The 25304-nt window shown below is 38.6% G+C and overlaps 3 protein-coding genes and 1 pseudogene across 3 annotated transcripts; 2 read left to right on the plus strand and 2 right to left on the minus strand.

Annotated features, from left to right (window-relative positions):
- Positions 1-2738: 2738 nt before the first annotated feature.
- LOC148374160 (serine hydroxymethyltransferase, cytosolic-like) lies at positions 2739-9933 on the plus strand. The gene is made up of 11 exons (XM_088320749.1): positions 2739-2834; positions 4717-4862; positions 4961-5076; positions 5169-5329; positions 5487-5568; positions 5639-5851; positions 5921-6031; positions 6119-6241; positions 8023-8139; positions 9492-9602; positions 9767-9933. Exons 1-11 carry the CDS (start codon positions 2769-2771, stop codon positions 9931-9933), a joined length of 1413 nt encoding a protein of 470 aa, XP_088176875.1. The 5' UTR covers positions 2739-2768.
- A 3779-nt stretch (positions 9934-13712) lies between these two features.
- On the plus strand, positions 13713-21577 carry cpsf4 (cleavage and polyadenylation specific factor 4). The gene is made up of 8 exons (XM_088333185.1): positions 13713-14141; positions 14303-14353; positions 18718-18870; positions 18951-19046; positions 20657-20750; positions 20837-20909; positions 21015-21173; positions 21274-21577. The coding sequence occupies exons 1-8, from the start codon at positions 14039-14041 to the stop codon at positions 21340-21342; spliced, it is 798 nt and encodes a 265-aa protein (XP_088189311.1). The 5' UTR covers positions 13713-14038; the 3' UTR covers positions 21343-21577.
- A 207-nt stretch (positions 21578-21784) lies between these two features.
- Positions 21785-24112, minus strand: atp5mf (ATP synthase membrane subunit f). Its single transcript, XM_088333195.1, has 4 exons — positions 23992-24112; positions 22232-22339; positions 22044-22160; positions 21785-21919 (listed from the first exon to the last, which is right to left on the minus strand). The coding sequence occupies exons 1-4, from the start codon at positions 24005-24007 to the stop codon at positions 21891-21893; spliced, it is 270 nt and encodes an 89-aa protein (XP_088189321.1). The 5' UTR covers positions 24008-24112; the 3' UTR covers positions 21785-21890.
- Positions 24113-24608: 496 nt separating this feature from the next.
- Positions 24609-24745, minus strand: LOC148374163 (U2 spliceosomal RNA; annotated as a pseudogene).
- Between the last annotated feature and the right edge of the window lie 559 nt (positions 24746-25304).

Raw genomic sequence — 25304 nt, forward strand, 5'->3', positions numbered from 1 at the left:
GGCACCATGGTTTCCTCCCTCATTCCAAACACATGCATGTCAGGTTAATTGGCCGGTCCCAATTGTCCATGGGTGTGAATGAGCAAGCAAGTTGTCCCTGTGACTGGCTGGCAACCAATTCAGGGTGTCCAGCACCCCCGGAACCCTACTGAGGATAATCGGTGCAGATAATGGATGGCCTTTAAAAAATAATGCAAAATTCACAAACTACAACAGTGACATGCGTTTTTATTTTACATAACACAAGCTAATTGTCAGCCTGCTCCTGCTATGGACGCCCCAAAATCTCCAAAAAGTTGTCAAGAAAAAAGAGGTGCAACTCCATAATTGGTTGGCCAAGTCTCACCCGGACCTGAGCTTCAGAGGCCCCCAAGTCAATTGAGTTTAAGAATCCTGGTCCAGGTGGGTCCAGGGCAGGAGCATGATCCCCGCCCCCAAACATTGTGTAGATTTTAAATTCGTAAATCATGTGCATTTTTAGAGCAAAAATAGAGAAGCTAGATATGTGATAAATGTGTACCTCTGTAAAGTATTGAATCATAAATACATTCATTTTGAAAGGTAATGACCCGGCAAACAAGTCACACCCAAAAGCAAACTGAGGCATGGTAAACAAGACACAAGATATACAGAAAAATGCTCATTATCTAATTAGACTAAAAGAACAATAGCTAGTGTTGTTCAGATGCCGAATGATTTTAAGGCATCGTATTGGCGGGTAAACAAACCAAATCAGCCAAATGAGTTTTGAGTTTAATTTAAGGCACAGTGTATAATATTTAGTGCCTCCTAGTGGTACAAAAAATTTTCATTTATAAAAAACAATATTAATCTGAACACTAGGCAAAAATACATGAACTATCGTATCAATAGTGATTTTTATTTTTTTTAATCGTAGCGCAAGAATTCTTTTTTGTTTTTCTCAGTGGAATCCCAACTTAAGTCTCCGCCGTGTTTGGTCGGTCCCAAGCCGCCATGCTGTGCACTGTGGCACTGGCTTTCGCTCGTAACTGTCCACACAGTGCCATTCGTGGTCAAATATTACACACTGTGGCTTTAAATGTAATCCTCATCTCGGTGATCAGGTAAATTACAGTATTAAATATCAGTACTGCTGTTTTTATGATTACTGCTATGACAGATTCCAGTTATTTTTCAATGGTCAAGGTTATGAGGTTATTCTATCCTTTAACTTATGAGTTAATTATCAATGATGTGTCGATGGCAAACAAAAGGGCTCTTTGAGCCAGCTCTTTAAAGTAGAAAAGCGGGTTTCTTCTCAATAAGGATCACTCTCTCGTTCTCACTCTCCAGTGGACACAGCTGATGTTTCTTTTTTTTGGGGGGATGTGTTTTTCAAAGGATCTGTGTCTAAATTGGTCAAAATTGAATTATAGTTTTATTTTATATTTTGCAATGCAGCGTTAATACTTGTATGTTTTGGGGGGTTTTTTTGCATTTTTTTTTTCAGGGATTCTGCGTTGTTGATTTCTTTTTATACTTTACGTCTGTTTAGCGTGTAAAAAGCTCAAATTGTTTTTTATTTTACAATTTATTTTTTGGTAGATCTGCAAATATTTCAATTTATATTTTTTGTGTTTTTCAAGAATCCTATATTTCACTCTAGATGTATAATGTGTAAACAAGCTAATAGTTTATTATGGCCAGGCCAACAAAATAAATATATTCAGTCTTTTTTTTGAAAAATTAACTTTGACAACGTCAAGTAGTCTGCAGCTACTGGTCAAGGAACATAAAAGGGGCCACTATAAATAGCCTCAGCTAGTAACAATAAACATGCTAAGGTTATTCCTTGTTATTCCTTGCCCTCATGTAGGTTTTAGATCAGAGTATGGTGTAATAATAATAATATGTAGTATGTAATAATCTGTGGTCTTTGCAGACCTTTGAGACTCCTTGTGATTAAGGGCTATACAAATAAAATTGACTTGACTTAAATTTACACAGAAAATAAGCAAGCAAAGTAACAATATGAAAACATAATCAGCAGAGTCATCAAATATCAAAAGGAGATCTCAAATTTGATTTCAATGTTGTAATCCGTTACCATGACCAATGTTTTCTTAGTTGATCAAAGCCACCCTTTAAAACTACAAAGAGAAATGGAAACTAAACTTGTCAAGATTGGGCTTTTCACACAAAAAAGGAAGGATCTGGTTTTCCACTTCCAAGCAATGTCTTGCGTATGATTACAGGTCCTGTCTCTTGTGTTCTGCTCGCAGCTAGCAATGATGAAAGATAGGCTATCGACACTCACTATAATGTCTGTTAATTTCCGACTCCATTTTTCAAGGGCGTTACAACTTACTCCACTTACATCAATTCTATGGACCAAATTAATAATTTGGTAATTTATTGTGCTATATGATTCATACTCATGAATAGCAGCGGTTTAAAAGTCACAGCGGGGCATTTCTTTGAAGCATGTTGCATTGACCTAAATTCCACAATGCACCTTTTAATTCGTAAACTGTAACACAAAATGTGTCACAAAAACTAAGACGAGGGGGGGTGCAAAACCCTTTCTATTGAAAATACTGTTTAGATATGATCCCATCTTTTTTAACTTGACAACCCTAACCCCTCCCAAAAATGACATCGTTTGAATCAGCTGAATAAAATGAACTTTTTTTAATCTTATAAATCATGTGATTTCAAGATAAACACCATCAGTCCTCTCTTACTTGACTGTGTTGTGCAGTTCATCACAGCTGAGGCCTGCGACTGCTATCTCTTCAAGAAACGTCATGGAGATGACTTGGGTCTCACACCACAAGATGATGATAGAACCTCTGAGTAGCAATGACTCTGAGGTCAGTGAAATAGATTTGGAGAAAATATTGGCTGGGTCTAGGATTCTACCTATTCTGGGTGGGTTTTTTTCATTGTGCGATCCAATTTCATAATCTACAACCCCTTGCAAAAAGTATGGAATTGCCAGTCTTGGGGAAGCCCTCACTCAGACATTTGATTCTGTAGAAAAAAAACATGAAACAATCGTAACGACATTCCAAATTGCAACATATTGGCATTTAGGAATACTAGAATAAATTGAGAAAAAAACATTGCAGTAGTCAGTAAATGTTACTTTTATCGAGCAAGTGCAGGGAAATACATTTGGAATCACTCCATTCTGAGGAAGAAAATATGGAATCATGAAAAACAGACAAAGAAATAACAATCAAAACATCACTAGTATTAGGTTGCACCGCCTTTGCTTTTATGACAGCTTGCAGTTATTGAGGCATGGATTTGATCTGGTGCCAACTCTCTTTGATTGCAGTTCTCAGACCATCTTTGCGGGTTGGAGCCCTGCTGTGGACGATGTTTTCAATTTCCATCACAGGTTTTCAATTGGGTTGAGATCTGGGCTATTTGCAGGCCATGACATTAACTTTCGTCTTCCTCCAAGAAATGCTTTCACAGTTTTTAATCTGTGGCATGATGCATTGTCATCTTGGAAAATGAGTTTATCATCCCCGAACATTTGCTGTCCAAATTGTCAATGTAGACGTGTGCTTTTTTTTTTCAGATTTGACCACAGCCACGTCCCAGTACTTTTGCCTGACATGCAACCCCATATCATTAAGGACTCTGGGAATTTTGATGTTTTCTTTAGGCAGTCCTTTTTGTAAATCTCACCGGAACAGCACCAAAGGTTCCAGCATCATCCCCATGTCCAATGCAGATTGGTGGCTCATCACTGAAAATAACATTCAACCACAATTGGCTCTCCATGGTTATTGCGGTTTTGTTCTTTTGTGTTTGAGCATCAACGATGGTTTCCTTTTAGCTTCCCTAAATGAAAATCCCAATTCTTTTGGGTGATTTTGAACAGTTCTGTCACATACACTGACTCCAACTTCCTCCCATTTTCTCTTTATCTGTCTTGTGCATTTTCTGTTTTTAAAACATAGACTTTAGTTGTTTGTCTTGACACCTACATGTCTTCTTTGGCCTACCAGTACACTTGACTTTAACAACCTTCCCATGCTGTTTGTACTTGGTCCAAATCTTTTTAATAGAGCTCACTTTGAACAGCCCACATCTTTGGCAACCAAGCAAGACATCTCTCTTGTTGCAGCCATGATTCTTGCCAATCCACATACTCCAGGAGCCCTCCAAGGTGTCATCACTGCACTGTTTTTAACTGCTTACTAACGAGCAAACTTAATCTGCCAGGTTCCCAATTAAGGAAAGGAAATTGACTAGGTGTGTGCTTTTTTTCTACTCGAAATGCACTGATTCCATATTTTTTTCCTCAGAATGAAGTAATTCCATATTTTTTTTCCCCTGCACTTGCTCTATAGAGGTAACATTTACTGACCATTGCAATGTTTTTTCCTAATTTATTTTAGTGTTTGTGAATGCAGATCTGGAAGAACAATTATGTTATAATTGACACTTGTGTAAATAAATGTATTTTCTCCTCGGAACTGAAATTATATGCCTGCCACTACTGTGAAGAATCCTTACGTAAGAAGTACAACTTTGTTTTTTCATCGACCTTGTCTTTGGCCAGAGTCTAGTGATTCAAGTGCTGTTGTTAATGATGAACGTTAATAGCATTATTTGTCAATTTTGTGTAGACACTAATTGAGGGTCAATTTTAATGGAAGCTGAATGGCATGATATACTGAATGATGATAAAAGATAGGACAGAATCATGTCCCACTTGTCACATTTGTGTTTCAGGTGTTCTCTCTCATAAACAGGGAAAAACACAAGCAAGTGTTTGGCCTGGAGTTAATTGCTTCAGATAACTTCCTCAGTAAAGCTGTTCTAGAGGCACTGGGGTCTTGTTTGAGCAACAAGTACTCCAAGGGAAATCCAGGCCATAGGTGAAAATGAATGATCTTACCAAAGTAATTATTGACATTTTTGCACCGGACTGATTCCGGGTTTATTGAGATCAAATCTATGAAATTCCAATGTTTAGGGTCTATGGGGGTTCTGAACATTTTGATGAGCTGGAGAGCCTTTGCAAAAATCGAGCGTTGCAGGTTTATGGTCTGGACCCTGAAAATTGGGGCGTGAATGTGAGATCATATTCAGGTAATGAGGGCTGACATTTATTTTATTTTACCCTACTTAAATCTTTCCTTGAGCAACCTAAAATCATTAACCTTAATTATTGTCTTTATAAGGTCCTTCTGCCAACTTTGCTGTCTACACTGCCATTGTACAGCCTGGCGGTAGAATCATGGGCTTGGACTTTTCTGATGGACACCACCTGACTCACACCTTTGTGAACGAAAAGGAGAAATCCTCTGCAATCGCCACCTTCTTTGAATACATGCCATACAAGGTAATCATCGCCCATTTTGCTTTTATTACAGAGCCTTGCAAATGTTTTGCTTTCGCTAGGCACTTTAAGTTCTCGAGAATTCAGACAGTATTATGACTTTTGCTTGGTTTTGGGGATATTGGGGTGAATCTTTTGAGATTGAGTGTTCTGGCTTCAGGTGAATCCTGAAACTGGTTACATCGACTATGACAGACTGCAAGACAATGCGCAGCTTTTCCACCCCAAACTCATCGTTGCAGGTCATGCATCATGCATTCACGTGTATTGGCTTCCATTTTTAGAAGAGGTACATTTTGTAACTTTTCACAGAAACGGGTTATAATCCCCGTAACATTGACTACGCCCGGATGAGGCAGATCGCCGACGAGAGTGGCGCCTATCTGATGGGTGACATGGAACACATCAGTGGTCTTGTGGCCGCTGGAGTTGTGCCGTCACCCTTCGAATACTGTGACATTGTTTCCACCACCACTCACAAGACACTGCGTGGCTGCAGAGCTGGGTTGATATTCTGCAGGAAAGGTCAATTTTTCCTCATCGAGCCATCGTTGTCACCAAGCAATCTTTGGAATTTTGATCATATTTCTCCAGGTGCCCGCAACGTTGAGGCCAAAGGAAATGAAACGGACACTCCAGAGTCTTTAATCAATCAGGCGGTATTTCCAGGGCTGCAGGGCGGCCCGCACAATCATTTCATCGCAGGTCCACCACATTAAAAGACAATGAATTGTACCTTTCATTGATTTAAAATGCGCTTAACGTTTTGTGTTTCTTATTGTCTGTCTGTAGGTGTTGCTGTAGCTCTCAAGCAAGCCATGACACCAGAGTTCAAAGCTTACCACTTGCAGGTTCTTGCCAACTGCCAAACTCTGTGCACAGCCCTCAGAAAGCATGGCTACAAGCTTATTACTGGTAATTAAATGGGGTTGGACTACCCTAATTGTTTTTGTGAAAATTAAGAATTAAATGATATAATCTGTGTTTTTGTTGTTTGCACAGATTGCAAATTTCTGGAATGGAGCATGCGTGTAAACACCTCGATAAAGTATTACCCCCCAATAACTTTTTGTCATATTGCCACATTTTGGGCTTCAAACGTAAAGCTAAAAACTGAGAATCAATAACATGTGAGACACAATCGTGAAATGGAACCAAATTTTTTCAACATTTTAGATAATATTTATAAAACTGTCTGCAAGAAAATGGGGTGCAGGTTCACCTTACAACAAGACAACGACCCTAAACATAAAGCAAAGTCTACAACGGAATGGAAAACTAATGATATAAAAAATTATAAGGACCAAGCCAAAGTCCAGTTCTCAATCCTGCAGAGAATTTGTGGAAAGATCTAAAAATGCTGTGAACAATCACTATCAAACCTTAAGGGATTAGAGCTGTTTTGTAAAGAAGAATGGACAAATATTTCAGTTTCAAGATGTGCAAAACTTAAAGAGGTATATACCCAAAAAGACTTTTGGCTTTGATTGTAGCAAAAGGACATTGTACAAAGTATTAACTCAAAGGAGAACAATATTTTCGCATCATCTATTCTTCAGTTTTTTTATTTGTTACACTTGAATACACTTAGTTTCTTTTAAAGATTGTGTTTCACATGTTCCTCATCTCATTATCTCATCTCATTAGCCGTACTGCTTATCCTCATTAGGGTCGCGGGGGGGCTGGAGCCCATCCCAGCCATCTTCGGGCAGTGGTTCCTGACCCTCACAAAATATTTTGAGCTTTTTACCGATACGTTTTAGGCCTAAAGTATAGCAATATGTCTCGAAGTTTTTAGAGTGGCCAATACTTTCGCAAGGCACTGTATGTTGAAAAGAAACATGTATTGGTGCCTTGTGCCCCCATAAAAACTATATTTTTTATTGCGCTCATGGCCCACATTCAGATAGATGAATGCATTTTTCTATAGTTACTATTTTTTATCTTTAATACTTTTATTTATCAAGATATTTAACAAATACCGCACAGTAAAAAAAACATTTCTGTACTAGTTTGATTGCATTTTGAGTTTTTCAACGCTAATGATCAAATTGAATGCTTAAAACAGGGGGTATTATAATACTTTGCCTCATTTACTTTTAATGAAAATGTAAATGACTACATTTATTCATAAATTTCGAGTGTTTAAATAAAAATAGATAAAAACGTCCCTCTATCAAAAAATATATAATGAAATATAACTTAATTATCTAAATATAAACGAGAAAAATTGGATAGGCTTACGTTATCGTTTTTTCCTCATGTATGCCAAAGTATCGGATTCAAGACTTTGTATTAGCATATACAAACAAATAAAAACATCAGTTAGCCATTTTTTTCTGTCCCCGATGCAAAATATCTTAACCCAATGCGACCCGCAACTGAAAAAGTTTGCCCTCCCCTGTTTTATGACAAGATAAGCTGGCTAAAACGCAGTACTCTCACAAATATTGTGTTCTTTCGGCCATGACATTTGATGAAAGTTTGATGAATCACAGACAATTCTCTTAAAGAGAGAAGATCAAATTTCCATTTTCACAAATTTCCCTCATATAGGTTAGATAATTGATCCGACCAGCCGTTTGGACGAGGGAGAAACTGTCAGTAACAAAGAATCAAAATTGGTGTGCTTCTCAACACTCCTCAGCTGTATAGTTACACTATCATGTTGTTTGCTTTCTCATTTTCATGTTAAGGTGGGTCTGACACTCACATGATACTTTTGGACCTCAGCGGTAAAGGAGTAAATGCAGTACAAGCTGAAAAAGTTCTGGAAGCCTGCAATATTTTTTGTAGTACGCATGCCAGTCCAGGTATTGTAAATTGTTTATGCATTTTTTTATGCATGCAAGTAGTTTTACATCTATCTATCTATCTATCTATCTGCCCTGGTCATATCCCTCAAGAGGGCTGACCGACAGCAAGACAAACACATACAAAAACAAAGAAAATAAAAAAGGGAAAAGTAGCAAAAAACACACACAAATTTTTTGGGACATGACCAACCCAAATGCACAAACACCCAAACAAGTTAAGCACCTCGGCACCCAAGTTGGTCATGCTTTTGTCCCTCCAGATGAAACGGGACACGAGAAAGTGGCCATGTCACTCAGGTCAGGGTGACACAACACACTCTTCTATTCAACAGCAGGGCCCGACAGCTTTCACTGGTTTACCCCTGCCGCATCATACGGGTGCCCTGCCCATCCCTTAGAACACATCTAAACATCCCAGCTATCCTTTTACAACACCTCTCCACTCATCACTATCTCTAACAAGAGCTCTAGGTTCCACTATATTTAGACTTCTTTCCTGCAGAGCACTCATAACACCTCTTGGTCTCCTTCCATTTACTTCTGCTCTGTAGATCCTCTTAAATATTCGCTCCTCATCCTCTCCAAACCAACTGAGTACGCTCTTATCCACACGCTTGCTCTGTTCTACTATTACTCAATCATTTCTCAATCCATCCAATCTTGTGACTCCTAACATACTTCACAAACATTTCATCTCAAAAACATTTAATTTCCTTCTCAAATCGGCGTTCAAGCTCCAAGTCCCTGCACCATACAACACAGTCGGCACAATCACAATCTCTTACAGTCCCCTCTTAACATTCATACTCGTACTCTTGTTGCTAATCACTCTCCTCAGAGCACCCAAACCTTGCTTCCTTGATTCACCCTGTGCAATACCTCACACTCCATTCCACCAACTGCAGCCACATCACAACGCAAGTACTTAAGGCTTTCAACTACTTCCTGTTCCTGTCCATGCAACGTTATTTCTAACGCAATGCCCACTCCATCACGTACACACTTCATCACCTTACTCTTCCCAACATCCACACATAACTTATCACACACTCTTCCAAACTCTTTTACCAAATCCATTGTTACATAATAGCGGTATTCTGAGTTTGCTGTGCTTACAGTTAGACAAGGAGTGATTTGCTAAAAAGTATGCCACACATCAGGATAATTTACATTTGAAAAAGTACATCTACATAGCCAGTAGATTGCATAGAATTTTCAAAATACCAGACCATTATTTTTTTTTCCCCAAAAAACGAAAGTAGTACTTCACATCTTGAATATATTTCTTTGGGGAATAAAACATGACCACTCTCTATTGTAATTCGAAACTAACTCATGCTGTTTTCCAGGGGAACAGAACGGTATGACCCCTCTTGGATTAAGACTCAGCTCTCTGGCACTGACATCCAGAGGCTTGGTAGAAGATGATTTCAGGAAGGTTGCAGACTTTTTACATAAAGGTAAATTTTTTTAGAGTAATGGGCCATTTTTAAATCCATAGACTTCAAAACTTCTCACTGATGAATTGTTTCTGGAACCTTCCTTTGGGAAAGTAAGGTGGAGGTATAATGTCACGTGCAATGAGTGTGTCTATATCTCAATGTGTTTTTTTGTTATGCACTAGGTATGAAGCTGACTTCGGAGGTGCAGAGAAGTTTGAATAGAGATGACGATCCGAAAGAGTTCCTCCAATTATTAACACAGCGAAAGAAATTCCAGGAGCGTGCAACGGAGATCAGAAGTGATGTGGAGGCTTTTGCCCGTCTTTTTCCAATACCTTGCATCCATTAGTTGTAGATGAGGACGCAACAGTTTTATCTTTGGCGGACTCAAAATTCCAGAAAATATTGCATGCAATTTGGAGAGTGTTAAGGCTGTGCGTGTATCGTATGGTATTTTGTTTCTTTTCATTATTTTTACGGTTCATTTTTAACAGCTTTTAAAGGAACATTGTGTGATGCTAAGCACCATAATAAAGCTTACCATTAACCCCCCAAAAAACGCCCTGGAGAGGGATGGGCAACGCCAAGCTGTACCTGCCCAAAACCCACCACGGGTAGTGGTGCCCCTACGAACCAGATGGTTAAGCGATCCGATAAGCGTGAAGTGTGAGAAAAATTCATTAAAAAAATATTGATTTTAATAATAAAAAAAAAATGAACTTTCATATTAAAATATATTTTTAAATACTCGTAGATCGAAACATTTTGCAATTGTTTAACAAAAGGTGCGTCACATAAAGGGAGCTGACATAATTGTCTGCCATCTTGCTGTTACAGGTACTCAAAAGCTTCAAAAAGGCTGGGCAATAAAATGAGAACACAAAGTGTGGTTTGGTCACCTTCAGTGTCTGTAGGTTTTTTTTTTCTTCATTTTGCTTTTTAGCACTTGTTTATGGTTGACCTATAACATTCAGCAACACCTAAGGGTCAAATAATGTGGACCTTGAGTCGTACAATTTCGTTGTTATAATATATCCCATGTTGTAACAATGACAATAAAGGCATATTCTATTCTATTATAACATTCAGCAACACCTAAGGGTCAAATTATACACACACTCCCTTTCAATGGTCTGCATTTATATAGCCCATTTCAAGTCCCCTCCCAAAGCGCCTACCTACTTATTGGGGGCATTAGGGATTCAGTGTCTTGCCCAAGGACACTTTGAGATACAGTATAACACGGAGGAGCCGAGAATCGAACCTGCGACCTCTTGATCTCAAGACGAGCGCTCTACCTCCTGAGCTAAGTGGTTCTTGGGCAAGAAACTGAAGCTCCAATTTTCCCGATATGCAGGTAGGCGCCCTGCATTGCTGAATCCACTATCGGTGTGTGAGTGTGTGTGTGAATCGGAAAAGTGTGAAGTTTATTGTAAAGTGCTTTGGAAGTTCTCAGTGACTGGTGGAAGTCCTATTGACCATTTACAAACACGTGGCCTGACCACTTGATGACACCATGACGTAGGGCAGTAAACCATAGTAAGTAGTGTTTTACATACGGGACTATTTCTTTTATTTTATGTAATGCATTAAAAAAACAAAAATATCATACTTTCTGGATTCATTACAAATCAACTAATATGTTGCAATATTGTTTCAATATTGCTGATTATGGAAAACTCAAATATCCCATCTCTAGTGTTGGGAATTTAATATCAAAATGTATCGTTTACCAAATTGTTCGAATTACCAAATACAACCTACATTCACCCAACGATGCGTGCTCGTTTCTTGATGGAAAAGATGAACAAGAAAAGCCGACATTTTCACACGGGGGCAGATTTAATTTCATTAACAATTGAACTAAGTGAACTCCATCGAATATGGCCGAATTAGTCGAATTAGTGTCGTTGGAGTCTCTGGGAAACCCTCTCTTCAAGTCCTCTCGCTTCTCCTCTCGGCCCACGTCTTCCCGCAAGATGGTGTGCCGGCTCCTCCCATCGGCATGCCAATGAAGCCCAATGTGAGCTCCACCATCTCGCCGCGATGTCTGGAAAACTCAAAACAGTGGAGAGCGTTACTCAAAACAATGCCTGCCGTCCTCCGTCATCAGGGCCTTTCTGTGTCGTCGGATATGCTGATTATCTTATCAGCCTTACGTCCCGTTCCCGCCATATCTGTAAACAATATTTCCTACCAGGGTGCCCTGAACTTTCACTGCTCATCGAATAAAGGCACAGTCAGTAAATAACTACAGCATTAAACTCAATGAATGTAGCTTGCACTAAATCTGATAAAATCCTTCATAGTAAAATGTATAAAATCCTTCACTAGATATAAGAATGTCATTAAAAACTATAGTGGTAGGCTTACTTTTAATTATGTCTGTGTATTGTCTGTACAGCCCTTTGAGACTTCTTGTGATTAAGGGCACATGACGTGACTTGACTTAAAGCCAGTTAACAATAGACAACAACAAAAGCTATACTATTCTACACCTATGGCAATGACTAAAGTATATGAATAAAGTATCTATATCTATATCTATCTATCTATCTATGACTAATCAAACGAATATTGTGCAGCTGTGTGATGAAGTGGCTCACTTGGTCGAAAGCACAAAAAGCGCAATTTAGAGAAACTGAGGATAACATTAGCAGCAGGGGGACCTATAGCCTGACTTCAGTTCACACAATCTGTATCGCATACCTGTCAAGCTCCAGGGCTCCATGCCCTTACAAACTGTCGTATTTTCCCTTACAAAATACAAAATAATCTTACACTATATTTTTTTTCCAAACGTGTTTATTTATGTAGTTTAACGTGTTATATTGTACATGTGTTTTGTTATATCATATATATTGTTAATTAACATTTTGTTGTGCTGATCCTGAGTTGCTCGACATGAATGAGGTTTATTATCAAAAAAGTTCAAAAATTAAGTAGCTTAGACGTTCACTGTACAAGGAAAAAACACAGGTAAATATAATTAAGTAGAATAATACGTTTTCTTATTCAAATTATGAATTCATTTTCTGCATTGAATTATTGTTGCTAATATACTGATTAAAGGGAAAACCACAAACCTGTCTTTTTTCATTTTCTCCTTTTATACTTCCTTTATTTCTTGACTTCTATATACAACATAATAATTCATAATATAATGCATCAAAGCAAGTGAGCCGTTTGAGAGCCGGCTCTCTTTAATGAGTTGAGCCGAAAAAGCCGGTTCTCTAAAAAGAGACGGACTTCCTTTCACTACGCAACTACCGCATAAAATCCGATGTTTTTTAAGACGACGTGTATTTTAAATTTACTCAATCAACCCCGCCTGTTGTTTTCAGATCAGAATGACTTACGGCGTTTTAATTCAGGTTCGGCCATTGCGACTTGATGATTGTATCCAATGTTCTTGTATGTCGTACACATCTTAAAGTGCATAATAAACGTACTTTGTACGGCAAAAACGTGAAGGGTGACAGGTATGGTATCACGATATCATGCCATGAGCCTCTTCAACTCCACCCGGGGGAGTAAAACCCACATTAAACCACACCCCCATATTGCATATTACCGTATTTTTATTACAGTGTGTATTTTATGTAGCACTATCTAAATACTCTATATCAACACGTTGCATTGGGTATGTATGTATTATATTCCTTTTACTTTATTATTGTTTTATTTCTAACACATGATACTGCTGGAAGTGTGAATTTCCCTACAGGGATGGATAAAGTATCTATCTATCTATCTATCCATCTATCGTAAATGGGGTGTCCCCATAAACCAGTGATGATCTAAAAGTTCTGGATGCTTACCAGTTCTTCAAAGGTGGTACGCATTACTGAGCTATATTGTGCTGAAAAATGCTCTCCCGCCAAACAATCGGGCTTAGAAAACGTGTCCACTGCACAGCAATAAATCACCATTGTAAAAAGTGGTGGTTTTGATATTTGTTTCAACTCAAATGGTCATTCAAATCCGGCCGTCCGTCATGGCTCTCATTCTGCCTGGGAAGGCGACGTGACGTCACGTGCAAAGGGTCAATATAAAATGCAGTCCATTTCCCATTTACTTCTGTGATATTATCTCATGTTGTGGGTAGCGCTAAAGAGCATAGACTCTATTTGGAAAGCGACTCAGACAAAGGAGAAGTACCAAGAAGGAAGCGGAAATGACGTTCCTTGGGTCAAAGGTTCTTTTGCGCGCCGCATATGCTACACTGGAAAATGTTCCGTGACAAAAACAAATTTACAAACTAGTCACGGTTCATGTGTTGCGCTTAGTTAGGTGAAATTACTTAATGTGTTGAAGCTAAGCGCTAGCTTAGCTTGCCTTTAGTTGGTAGCCGGGAGGGGGAGAAAAATGACTGGCTAAATATCGCTAAAGTACTTTGCTATCATTTACGTTTCATTTCATTGCGGGTTTCGGCTAAATCGTCGCCTTCAATCATGCAGGATATACTAGCTAGCGCGGACCACATCAAGTTCGATCTTGAGCTTGCTGTAGAGCAACAGCTCGGGGCTCAGCCTCTGCCCTTCCCCGGCATGGACAGTAAGTGCTTTCATCCCCCCAATATAGAAAGTGTTCTCCGGTCATGCTAGCTACCTGCTAAGTAAAGGTGGTCTTGTGATCCAGGACACTCGAATCTCACGAAGAATTACCTTCCCTTTGGATCGTTTGTCTTTAATTAGTGTCACTTTTCCCATCCTTAGAATCCGGCTCCGCTGTGTGTGAGTTCTTCATGAGGGCTGCGTGCTTAAAAGGTACAAACACATACCCGTCAACCTGTACGGTTTTGCCGTACAAAGTACGTTTATTATGCATTTTAAGACGTGTACGACGTACAGGAAAATCTGTACGGAAAAACGCAAATTTGTCAATGATGGGTAGCATCCGGTATACACCGACTATCACGAAACGGCAAATCAATCAAGTCAAACAAGTTCGCCGCGGAAGCCTCTATCTCGGTATCATTTTTTTCGTTGCAAACGAAGTGAGCGGTTTGGTGTAGTGAAAGAAAGTCCGTCTCTTTTTAGAGAACGGGCTTTTTCAGCTCAACTCATCAAAGAGAGCCGGCTCTCAAACGACTCACTTGCTTTGGTGCATTATATTACGAATTATGTTGTATAAAGAAGTTAAGAAAAAAAGGAAGTGTAAAATGAGAAAATGAAAAAAGACAGGTTTGTGGTTATCCCTTTAATCAGGATATTACCAACAGTAATTCAATGCAGAAAATAAATTTATAATTTGAATAAGAAAATGTATTATATATTGTATGTACTTAATTATATTTGCATGTATTTTTTCCTTCTACAGTGAACGTCCAAGCTACTTAATTTTTGAACTTTTTTTATAATAAACCTTATTCATGTCGAGCAACTCAGGATCTCACAACAAAATGGTAATAATGTATATGATATAATGAAACACATGTACAATATAACATGTTAAACTACATAAATAAACACGTTTGAAAAATATGGTGTAAGATCATTTTTTAAGGGAAAATACGAGTTTGTAAGGGCATGGAGCCGTGGAGGTTGACAGGTATGCAAACAATGGTTTGTTTCAAGGGACAGTGTATATAATTAAGCAACTTTCTTTTTTATACTTAAAAAAACAAACTTTGTGGTGATTATGTTACTTCTTTTTGCTTTTGTGACATTAAATGCTCTTTCTCCGGTAAAGGATCTTGCGTTTCGTACACAGTAATCCATCGTTTTTCGCGGGGTTAGCGTTCCAAAAACGTCCCGCGATATTCAAAATCGCAGAGTAGAAACTTATTCGTTTAATTATACGTCATTCAATTACCAAGACAATTTACTGGCTCGTGTTTTTGTTTAGATTTGGGTTGTGGGATTTGAAAACATACTCTTTCCCGCCATCCACTGGCTTAAAGTCATGATTGATGCCCTAGGCAGCCTTTATGATTTACCTGGGTTTGGGCTGGCGTTTGAACTTAAGTTGCTGCAGGCCTTTATTTACTTTCACCATTTTTATGCTTCAAAGACAAATAGAAATATATGTTCTTTTAAAACCCTGCAGGGACGAGTATCACGTCTCTTCCGCACACACCCCAAGCCCCATTTACTCAAACCTAATGTATTACACCACAAACAGGTCTGATAAAAGAAAGAAAAAAACAGATGGGTACAATGGAAAATAAAGCATAAGGGCTATTTGAACTGTGTTGGGCATTGTTAACACATACTTAATAGAGAAAATATTTAACTTTCAAATTTTTAAGGACAACTCAAATGACACACCCCACCTTGAGCAAAGAAAAGTACTGTACATTATGAACTTAAAAAAAAAAAAACTTAAGTACTGTCAAATTACAATTTTATAAATAATCTCGCTTATTGTACAAGTGTAGGGAATAATAACATGATACTTTGCCGCAATCATGAAGGCTTAATGGAAAACTGCATTTACCTTATGGTTCTCTCCTACAGAAACCTTTATTTTTTCCTTATCTAACATTTTCACATCAAGTTTGGTGGGTTGAGAAGTGCAACTTTGTTGGTGATAGAAAGCATCTTCCTCCAATCCGAATGCAGAACATGAGGCACAAAACAAAATCCAGGAAATAGCGAAACCGTGATAAGTAAGCCAGGATACTGGACAGTGTGTGTGTTTCTTTTTTTTTTCTATATTTAAATGAATGGATTAATTTAATGGTTCCATTTTAAAAAATAGATAGTTAAATATGAAGAACGCAAGTGATGCAATGCATATTGCAAGAAATGAATAGAAACAAAACATGCCTACTCTAAATTTCAAAACCAAATGATTTTTCCTCAGTGATAAAGTATCTAGTATCGGTACACCGCTGCCTGTCAATGTTCAGTTCGGAATTACGCTTTACACTGAAAAACAACAGCAACCAGATGAGGAAGATGCCTTATCTGAGACAGATCAGGAAGCTGGTCCTGTTACTGGTAACCATGGAAACCACAACCCCCTACCCCAAAAAATAACTTGGACAGGGATGAGTGGCGCCAAGCTGTACTTGTCCAAGAGACACCACAGGAAGTGGTGCCCTTACGACCTAAGTGGATTCATGAACCCTTTGTGGTTGAAAAAAAACTTGGGTATACATATACTGGACTGTCTCAGAAAATTAGAATATTGTGATAAAGTTCTTTATTTTCTGTAATGCAATTAAAAAAACAAAAATGTCATACATTCTGGATTCATTACACATCAACTGAACTATTTCAAGCCTTTTATTATTTTAATATTGCTGAATTTGGCTTACAGCTTAAGAAAACTCAAAAATCCTATCTCAAAATATTAGAATATCATGAAAAAGTATACAAGTAGGCTATTCAACTAATCACCTGAATCATCTAATTAACTCGAAACACCTTGCGAGGGTTTCCTGAGCCTTAAAAACACTCAGCTTGGTTCAGTAAACTAAATCACAAGTATGGGGAAGACTGCTGATCTGACTGCTGTCCAGAGGACCATCATTGATACCCCCCATCAGGAGGGTAAGACACAAAAAGAAATTTCTCAAAGAGCAGGCTGTTCACAGAGTGCAGTTTCAAAGCATATCCACAAAAAGTCTGTTGGAAGGGAAAAATGTGGCCGGAAACGCTGCACAACCAAGAGAGATGACAACCTTAACAAAATTGTGAAGAAGAGCCGCTTCCAGAATTTGAGGGAGCTTCAAAGACAGTGGGCTGAAGCTGGAGTCCAGGTATCAAAAGCCACAGTTCACAGACGTGTCCGGGAAATGGGCTACAATAGCCGTATTCCCATGGTCAAGCCACTTCTGAACTCAAGACAACGGAAGAAGCGTCTGACTTGGGCTATGGAGAAGAAGCACTGGACAGTTGCAGAGTGGTCCAAAGTCCTCTTTTCAGACGAAAGCAAGTTTTGCATTTCATTTGGAAGTCAAGGCGCCAGAGTCTGGAGAAAGGCTGGAGAAGAGCAAAATCCAAGTTGCTTGAAATCCAGTGTGAAGTTCCCACAGTCAGCAATGGTTTAGGGAGCCATGTCAGCTGCTGGTGTTGGTCCACTGTGTTTCATCAAGTCCAGAGTAAATGCAACTGTGTACCAAGAGATTTTAGAGCACTACATGCTTCCATCTGCTGAAAAGCTCTATGGAGATGAGGATTTCATTTTCCAGCATGATCTGGCACCTGCCCACAGTGCCAAAACCACCAGTAACTGGTGCACTGACCATGGCATCACTGTCCTTGATTGGCCTGCTAATTCCCCTGACCTGAACCCCATTGAGAATTTGTGGGGTATAGTTAAGAAGAAGATGAAAGACACCAGACCTATAAATGCAAATGAGCTGAAGGCCGCTATCGAAGCATCCTGGGCATCAATAACACCTCAGCAATGCCACAGGCTGATTGCCTCCATGCCACGCCGGATTGATACAGTAATCCGTGCAAAATGATTCCCAACCAAGTACTGAGTGCATCAATGGACATTTTCAAATGTTTGATTTAGTTTTGCTGTTATAAAATTATTTTTTTTACTTGGTCTGAGGAAGTATTCTAATATTTTGAGATAGGATTTTTGAGTTTTTTTCAGCTGTAAGCCAAAATCAGCAATATTCAAATAATAAAAAGCTTGAAATAGTTTAGTTGATGTGTAATGAATCCAGAATGTATGACATTTTTGTTTTTTTAATTGCATTACAGAAAATAAAGAACTTTATCACAATATTCTAATTTTCTGAGACAGTCCAGTATATATATATATATATATATATATATATATATATATATATGAATAAATAAATAAATAAAAGTACACAATGTATTACATAGACATGCCTTTTTCAAAATACTCTTAGGTTGAGAAATTTGCATTTATTTGGCATAACATGAGCCTCACGTAGAGGCAGCCGACATAATTGTCAGCCATCTTTGCAAAAATCTTGTGAAAGGCTAGGCAAATAAGAAAAAAATGGTGCAGTTTGGTGACTTTGAGCCTCCGTACTTTTTCTTCCTTGTACCTATGAACATTGATTTTCGGTTGTGCGGCATTTAGTGGATAAATACACACTGACTTTAATAAGCCAAACAACAACCTGTTTTTCTTCACATATATGTAAAAGCCAGTGCAATATTACCTATTTAATGTCTGTTTGTTTCATTTCTAGGTGGGATGTGTCCTTTCCGCCACATCAGTGGAGAGAAGACAGTAGTGTGTAAGCACTGGCTCAGAGGACTTTGCAAGAAAGGAGACCAGTGCGAGTTTCTTCACGAATATGACATGACTAAGATGCCTGAATGCTATTTTTACTCCAAGTTTGGTGTGTTCACTGGACCTATTGTTGTTTTTTTTAAAGCCCCAGTGATTTAATTTTACTCTATTGTTTTTCACTTTCCTTAGGTGAGTGTAGTAACAAAGAATGTCCGTTCTTGCACATTGATCCTGAGTCCAAGATCAAGGATTGTCCCTGGTATGACCGAGGCTTCTGCAAACACGGTAGGTTTTTCATGCAGCCTCTCACAAAAAATATCAATTTTCTTGTGTGCAGACAGCTCACAAGCAATTTAACATTGCTGCGAGTGAGTGTCTAATCATTGAAATTAAAGAGATTTGAAGTGAATACAAGTGTCCTAGTAAAACAAAGGTGTTTTTGGGTAACGCTGCCAAACAATATAACATTCACGTTCTCTATTTTCTATGTTTAGACTGGTCGATTGTTTATTTAGCTAAAAATAAAAGCTTTGGACAATCCTCCTGCCAGTGACATAAATGCACATAATTTTATGTTTCATGCTGTACAATTAGGACTCATTTTCCAAAGGGCTTGTAAAATTAGTTTATGACTTAAACAATTGTTTTAGTGCCAGTTGCTTATAGGTTAATTTGTGTCCTCTAGGTTTAATGATAAATCCTGATTTTAAAAAGTGCCATTATGTCAGGATTCAAAATCAGAACTTGTTTTGTCAATTTGCAATGTGTTTCATATCTAGTGACAAAAGTGATACTAGACAATAGGGGCCACCAACCTTTTTGAAGCTGAGAGCTATTTTTAGTTCCTGGCACAAATGACTAATGGTGTGATATGCATTTCTAAAATGACAACTTATCACGTTTACCAGGTTGTGATTGTTAGGAGCCTAATTGAAATATGCTCAACCAACCATTAAAACATCATGCTAGTTGGAAATCAAATTTCCAAGAAATTTACAATCGCCCATCCCTGGTGAGCTTGTTTCACAACCTGTCTGAGGGCTACTCAGGTGTTCTTAGGGGGCTACCTGATGCCCACGGGCACCAGATTATAAACCCATTCTCCACAGATAATTAGTAGCCAAAGTTATGATTTTAGTAGCTATTATTCATTTGAGTAAAAGGGGACAAAAGCTTTTGGATAAAAAATAAATTCCTTTTTTAGGTATTTGTTTACTGATTATTCAGGACAATACTATAAGAATACTTGTCACAAAATATGGTCAACCTTGTTTAGGGATGAGCCTTCAAATCACGTCAAAATTCAAATTAGTAAATCATTTTGCTTTTAGTTGTTTGCACCCGACCAGAGTTTATTCGAGTGTGTCCAAGAAATGCACTGCCACACAAGCAGCAAAGATGATTTAAGCCAGAAGATTGCATCAGCAAGTAGAACATTTTCAAATTCCTGTCAGCATCTTTAAAACTGAAATAGTTGATTTTTACCTGTTTTTGATTTCAATTACAAACAAAATGTTGATAGTTTTCGGCTAACTGCATCCCTTAAGGTATAAAATAATTCCCGTTAGTATAGTTTTAGAATTTAGAATTGTCTTTTTCATCGATCAACATTCTGAAACATTGTATGCTCCGAGGTTTGACATGGCACCCCAGGGTAAGACTTTGACGAGAAAAAAGATGAAGAGGCCAAAAAACAATTGCATAGTAATGCTTGGGGAAAAACAGGGATAAGTTTATACACATGATTTTGTTAGCTTTTGGGAATGGTTTTAGACCTTCACATCCTAAATGAAAGCTTTTTCTGTAGAAATGCGAGCGGTTATTTTGCTACATGCGTATACATGTATGTACACTCGCAAGACCAATTGCAATGCTTCAATCCTGTGCACTTTCAGGTCCCGATTGTCGACATAGACACACAAGAAGGGTGATATGTGTCAACTACCTGGTGGGCTTCTGTCCAGAAGGAAAATCTTGTAAATTTATGCAGTATGTATCGAGTATGCAGTCATATTTGACTCAGTCGAAAATCATAAGTGCAGTTATGCACAACTCTTAACCTGTTTTTGTCTTAGCCCTCGTTTTGAGTTGCCAATGGGAACCCAAGACCAACCTCCTCTGCCACTACAAAACCAAAATCAGTCAAAGGTGAGACATCAGCTTATTGGTCTCAGTGACAATGACGGCGCCCACGCTCATGTTGGGAGTAGTCTGCCGATCACAAATCATTTGTCCTCTCTTACATTTCTGCAGACGGGGCCTATGGGAACACGCTCCTCATTTTCAGTCATCCATCTGAACAACGTCAGCCCGGGCCAGAGGACGCATAACAATTCTTTCCCTGCCTTTCAACAGAATCATCTCATTTCCAACAGGGGGCCTCGGCCCTTGGACCAGGTCACCTGCTTCAAGGTGATTCTTGTAGTGGGGTAGAAAAGTTGGCATTATGAGCATATTAGTTTTCAACAGAAAAGCAAGTTCTTCCTATTGTCTATTTTTTGTGTGTTTGCAGTGCGGAGAAAAGGGTCACTACGCTAACAAGTGTAACAAGGGCCATCTTGCATTCTTGAGTGGGCAGTGATTTACAAGCTGGTGAATTAAGCCAAGAGACATTTTACAGGTGGATCTTTCAAAGGAAATGAACCCAATATATATTTTGTCTGGCCAATTAACTCATCCATCAGCACAAGATTTGTCTTGCTTCTGTTTGTATCCTTGCCTTTTGTACTTACTGTGTTGAGGGGACAAATGATTTGCTTGTGTTGTACTTGAGTAGAATTTTTGAAGACAAAAAATACAACTGAAATTGTGCGTTATTTGTGTAAGTTGTGTCTGATATGTATTAAGAAAATTATCACACCCCATTCCACACAGTTCAGAAATCAGGTATAGTGCTGGCTCTGCTAAATACATGATTCACACCGAATTCTGGAGAAATTGGCTTTATGTCCGTTTAGTGTTATAAATTGATAATGTGGGAAAAAAAAATTCGCACCCTGTAATGATTTTGTCACAAATCCACATTTGACATTTAATATTGTTTATTGGTCGCAATGGTCAGATAACAAAGCCAGATGAGGCAAATAGGAGGTGCTAAATAGTCCATCCCTTGGGGCTTGGTACCAATTGTTAGTGGTACTTCCTCCAGCGATCATGTTCTGCAAAGAAAGCGACAAACAAATTAAAAACGAAGATGACGCGACAATCTCTGTTATATCAGTTTTATTCCACAATGGGTCACAAAAACATTCTATTGTCAAAAGGTACACTGAAATCTCTTACTTAGGTGGTCGAAGTGATACAAATAGCTGATGACCATATAGCCAGTGAGCAGCATGGCAACACCGCCGATGCCTCCCTTCTTCACGTTAATGTACTTGTTGTAATATCTGTCGTGACCTGGATGAGGTGAAAAATATACTGAGCACCTAAAGCGAAAAAACCTTTGTCATCTTAGTTTGTTTCCTCACCTCTGCGGACGGCAGAGAAGATGCCTTTGGGGGTGAAGTCTCGCGCTCCAAGCCAGTTGCCAAGCTCGCCCAGTTTGACATCCATCAAACGCTTCTCAGCAATGGGAACTATTAGAGTAATTGCACAATCACTTAAAATTCTGCTCCCAGGTCAGTTTGAATCACCAATACTGGCATTAAAATGCATGCAGGCTTAAAAAAATAGAGTGGAGGAAATACTGTATTTGTGTATAACATGCACCCCTGATTTATTTTTTTTAAAAATCAAGTATAAAATGTTGACTTTTTCCTCAGCATCAACATTGAAAGTGAATAACATTGTTAGATACATGCGGCCATGATTCAAATGATTTTTATTCACAACTATGAACACAATACCAACAAAGTTTACTATGCATTAATTTCATGTCTTCAAAGTCTGATTCATCAGAGTTGTTTTCCTTGTCATGCTTTTTTGCATTTATATTATTAGGGGCGGCTTTCTTAGCATTTCAGGGTTCCCACAGCTTTGAAAAGTTAAGTTTAAAACTTTTTCAATGCCTTTAGAAATTAAATTTAAGACCAAAGCGACAAAGCAAAACATACACACAATTGAAAAAAAATCTTGAACACAATACTTGGTACCCTGAACACATGACCTGGCACAGCTTTTACCGAAAAACGGTCGGACAGCCCCTTCTAATGTTATGTCCACTTTCAGGGCATGGTCCAAAGTAAACGTCCGTCGCAGGTTGCAGACTGCTTTGAAGGCCCGACTGAAACCACATCATGTTTGATAGTTCTATTAGTAAATCGGTCGATTATTAAAAAAGACAATTGATAAATGTTAATCTTTTAGTTCAAAGAAACTAATCTTAAATGTGTTCAAAGCCTTTTCTTTCCACTAATGTATTTAATGCCTTTAAAGACTAAGTATCTGCGGGAACCCTGCATTTGTCTAGTACCGTGAACAAATAATTTGTTAATGAGATGAAATTAATGCGCGTTACACACTAATACAGTACTCCTGCCCGCGTGAACTAAACAGATTTTGATTCAAACGCACCACCTCGAACACCCGATTCACTATGGGAAATGTCTCTTTAACCTGGATCAATACGGTTCAGTTAGGTCACCCCATTAGTCTTAATAGTGTATTTCTCCTGAGATTTTGATGCCCGACAATGGCATTGCCAGCTTTCCCACAAGCAAAATGACCAGTCTCGTTTCGGAATCGAATCTTTGTAGAACAAACATCTTGGGACATGCCTAATGAAAGGGTCTAATAGAAATCATTTCTAAAAACACTTCTGCAAATATGACAGCCTAGTTCATTATTTTTTTTAATGCACGATGGCATAAAACCTATTTTAATGATTAAACTATCGCGTTTCCCACTGACCAAATATTAGCTGAAAACCCCTTCGCCCCCCAAATGCCTTTCAAATCACTAACACCTTATAGTAGTCTGAACTTAGAGATAACACCTTGTCGAATTAAACAGACTAGCAACACTTACCCCAGAAAGTGTGTATATAAGATTGTTGTGACTACTCAAATATCAAACCCCATATGCACAAGACAGAATTAGCAATGACAAAAGTCCTTGACAGGATTCGTTGAGGATTCTATGCGGCCTTTCAGCAAACAAACATAAACAAAACTTCCACGTTCGGTTACCAAACACGTTAAATGAGCATATAGGTAAAATTATTTGGTTAATAACGCGCTCAAAACTGCCACGAGTGTGAATATAAACGCAGAGGACAAACAGTGCTAACCTGGTCTGTCCGCCATCTTGACCGATGGAGCTCGGCTTGGCTGAGGTTTAGAGGATTCTGGGAAATTGCCGCAATGTACCCTGGGAGTTGAAATAGTGTTGTAGTGTTCCCACTAGGGGACGGTGTTGTGCCCAATGGGGTGGGGGAGTGACCTTTTTGTCTGTCTCGCAGTTGTTTCTTGGTGGTAGCAAAAAAAAAATAGACAAGTTTGAAAGGCCATTTTCAAATACAATCGAAACCGCTTACCAAGCCCACAAAAACATGAAAAAGAAGAATTTATTTGAGCCCGTTTAATAGATGCTACATACTCATAAATGATCTGAATGTTCTGACTGATGCTGCAATCACACAAAGCCAGGAGGTGGCAGCAGAGAGTTACACAATTTCAAATCCCAGACCGCAGCTTTAAGCAAAAGCATACCTGTCAACCTGTACGGTTTTGCCGTACAAAGTAGGGTTTGGGGTTTTTAAGGGTTATTGTTCTATCTTCTTTATTCATTATCCATTATCCGTTATCGGTCAGTTCATAATACGCTACAAAGCCTAGGGGTCGGGACACTTACTCTCAGCCAAAAGGCCAAGCTAAGGTCCTAGCCTTAAAGCCTTGCTGCGATCATTGCGAATGCACCGTTCCCGGAGGTACTGCAATACCGGGCCGATGCGTGGAGTGGACAGAGCAAGCTCTTATTCCATCTCCGGATTGCAAAAATCAAAGATCGAGGCTGAACTCAGTTCAACAACCACAGTTCAACAGCCACAATGTCCTTCATTAAAGTCCACAGTCCAAAAATTCAGTACGTTTTTTATACATTTTAAGGCGAGTACGGCGTACAAGGAAATCTATACGGAAAAACGCAAATTTATCAATTTGGGTACCATCCAGTATACACCAACTATCACGAAACGGCAAATCAATCAAGTTAAAGGAGTTCGCTGCGGAAGCCTCTATCTCAGTATCGTTTTTTTCGTTGCAAACGAAGCGAGCGGTTTGATGCTAATGTGCGCATGCGTCTGCCGCCTGGGGATTTCCCATCATGCATCATTCCGGAAAAAAAAGGTTTACGATTATTTTGTATTTTGTACGGGGAAATACGACAGTTTGTACAAGCATGGAGCCGTGGAGGTTAACAGGTATGTAAAAGTAACATTTAGTTCTGACTTCTTTATCATGATTTTACAATAGATTTACAAAATTGACCAGTACAATGTTTTAAACATTTCACCATTCTTTTTTAGTCACGTGTAACAGAGTTGAAATTTGATTGTTTTGAGTTTTTTTTAATTCTCACAAAATCTGTGTTTTTGTTGCATTA

The sequence above is a fragment of the Urocampus carinirostris genome, chromosome 1, assembly GCF_059441175.1.
Source record: "Urocampus carinirostris isolate Australia breed hairy pipefish chromosome 1, RoL_Ucar_1.0, whole genome shotgun sequence".
Taxonomy (NCBI): Eukaryota; Metazoa; Chordata; class Actinopteri; order Syngnathiformes; family Syngnathidae; genus Urocampus; species Urocampus carinirostris.

What these genes read in the sequence shown, in the direction of transcription:
- LOC148374160 (XM_088320749.1), top strand. Translation starts at nt 2,769, where the DNA reads ATGGAGATGACTTGGGTCTCACACCACAAGATGATGATAGAACCTCTG. An exon ending in AAGGGAAATCCAGGCCATAG is followed by an intron (nt 4,863 to 4,960) that starts GTGAAAATGAAT and finishes TCCAATGTTTAG; the next exon opens with GGTCTATGGGGGTTCTGAAC. An exon ending in TAGTACGCATGCCAGTCCAG is followed by an intron (nt 8,140 to 9,491) that starts GTATTGTAAATT and finishes GCTGTTTTCCAG; the next exon opens with GGGAACAGAACGGTATGACC.
- cpsf4 (XM_088333185.1), top strand. Translation starts at nt 14,039, where the DNA reads ATGCAGGATATACTAGCTAGCGCGGACCACATCAAGTTCGATCTTGAG. An exon ending in CTATTTTTACTCCAAGTTTG is followed by an intron (nt 18,871 to 18,950) that starts GTGTGTTCACTG and finishes CACTTTCCTTAG; the next exon opens with GTGAGTGTAGTAACAAAGAA. An exon ending in ACCAGGTCACCTGCTTCAAG is followed by an intron (nt 21,174 to 21,273) that starts GTGATTCTTGTA and finishes GTGTGTTTGCAG; the next exon opens with TGCGGAGAAAAGGGTCACTA.
- atp5mf (XM_088333195.1), bottom strand. An exon ending in CTTCTCTGCCGTCCGCAGAG is followed by an intron (nt 22,161 to 22,231) that starts GTGAGGAAACAA and finishes CACCTCATCCAG; the next exon opens with GTCACGACAGATATTACAAC. An exon ending in GTATCACTTCGACCACCTAA is followed by an intron (nt 21,920 to 22,043) that starts GTAAGAGATTTC and finishes CTTTCTTTGCAG; the next exon opens with AACATGATCGCTGGAGGAAG.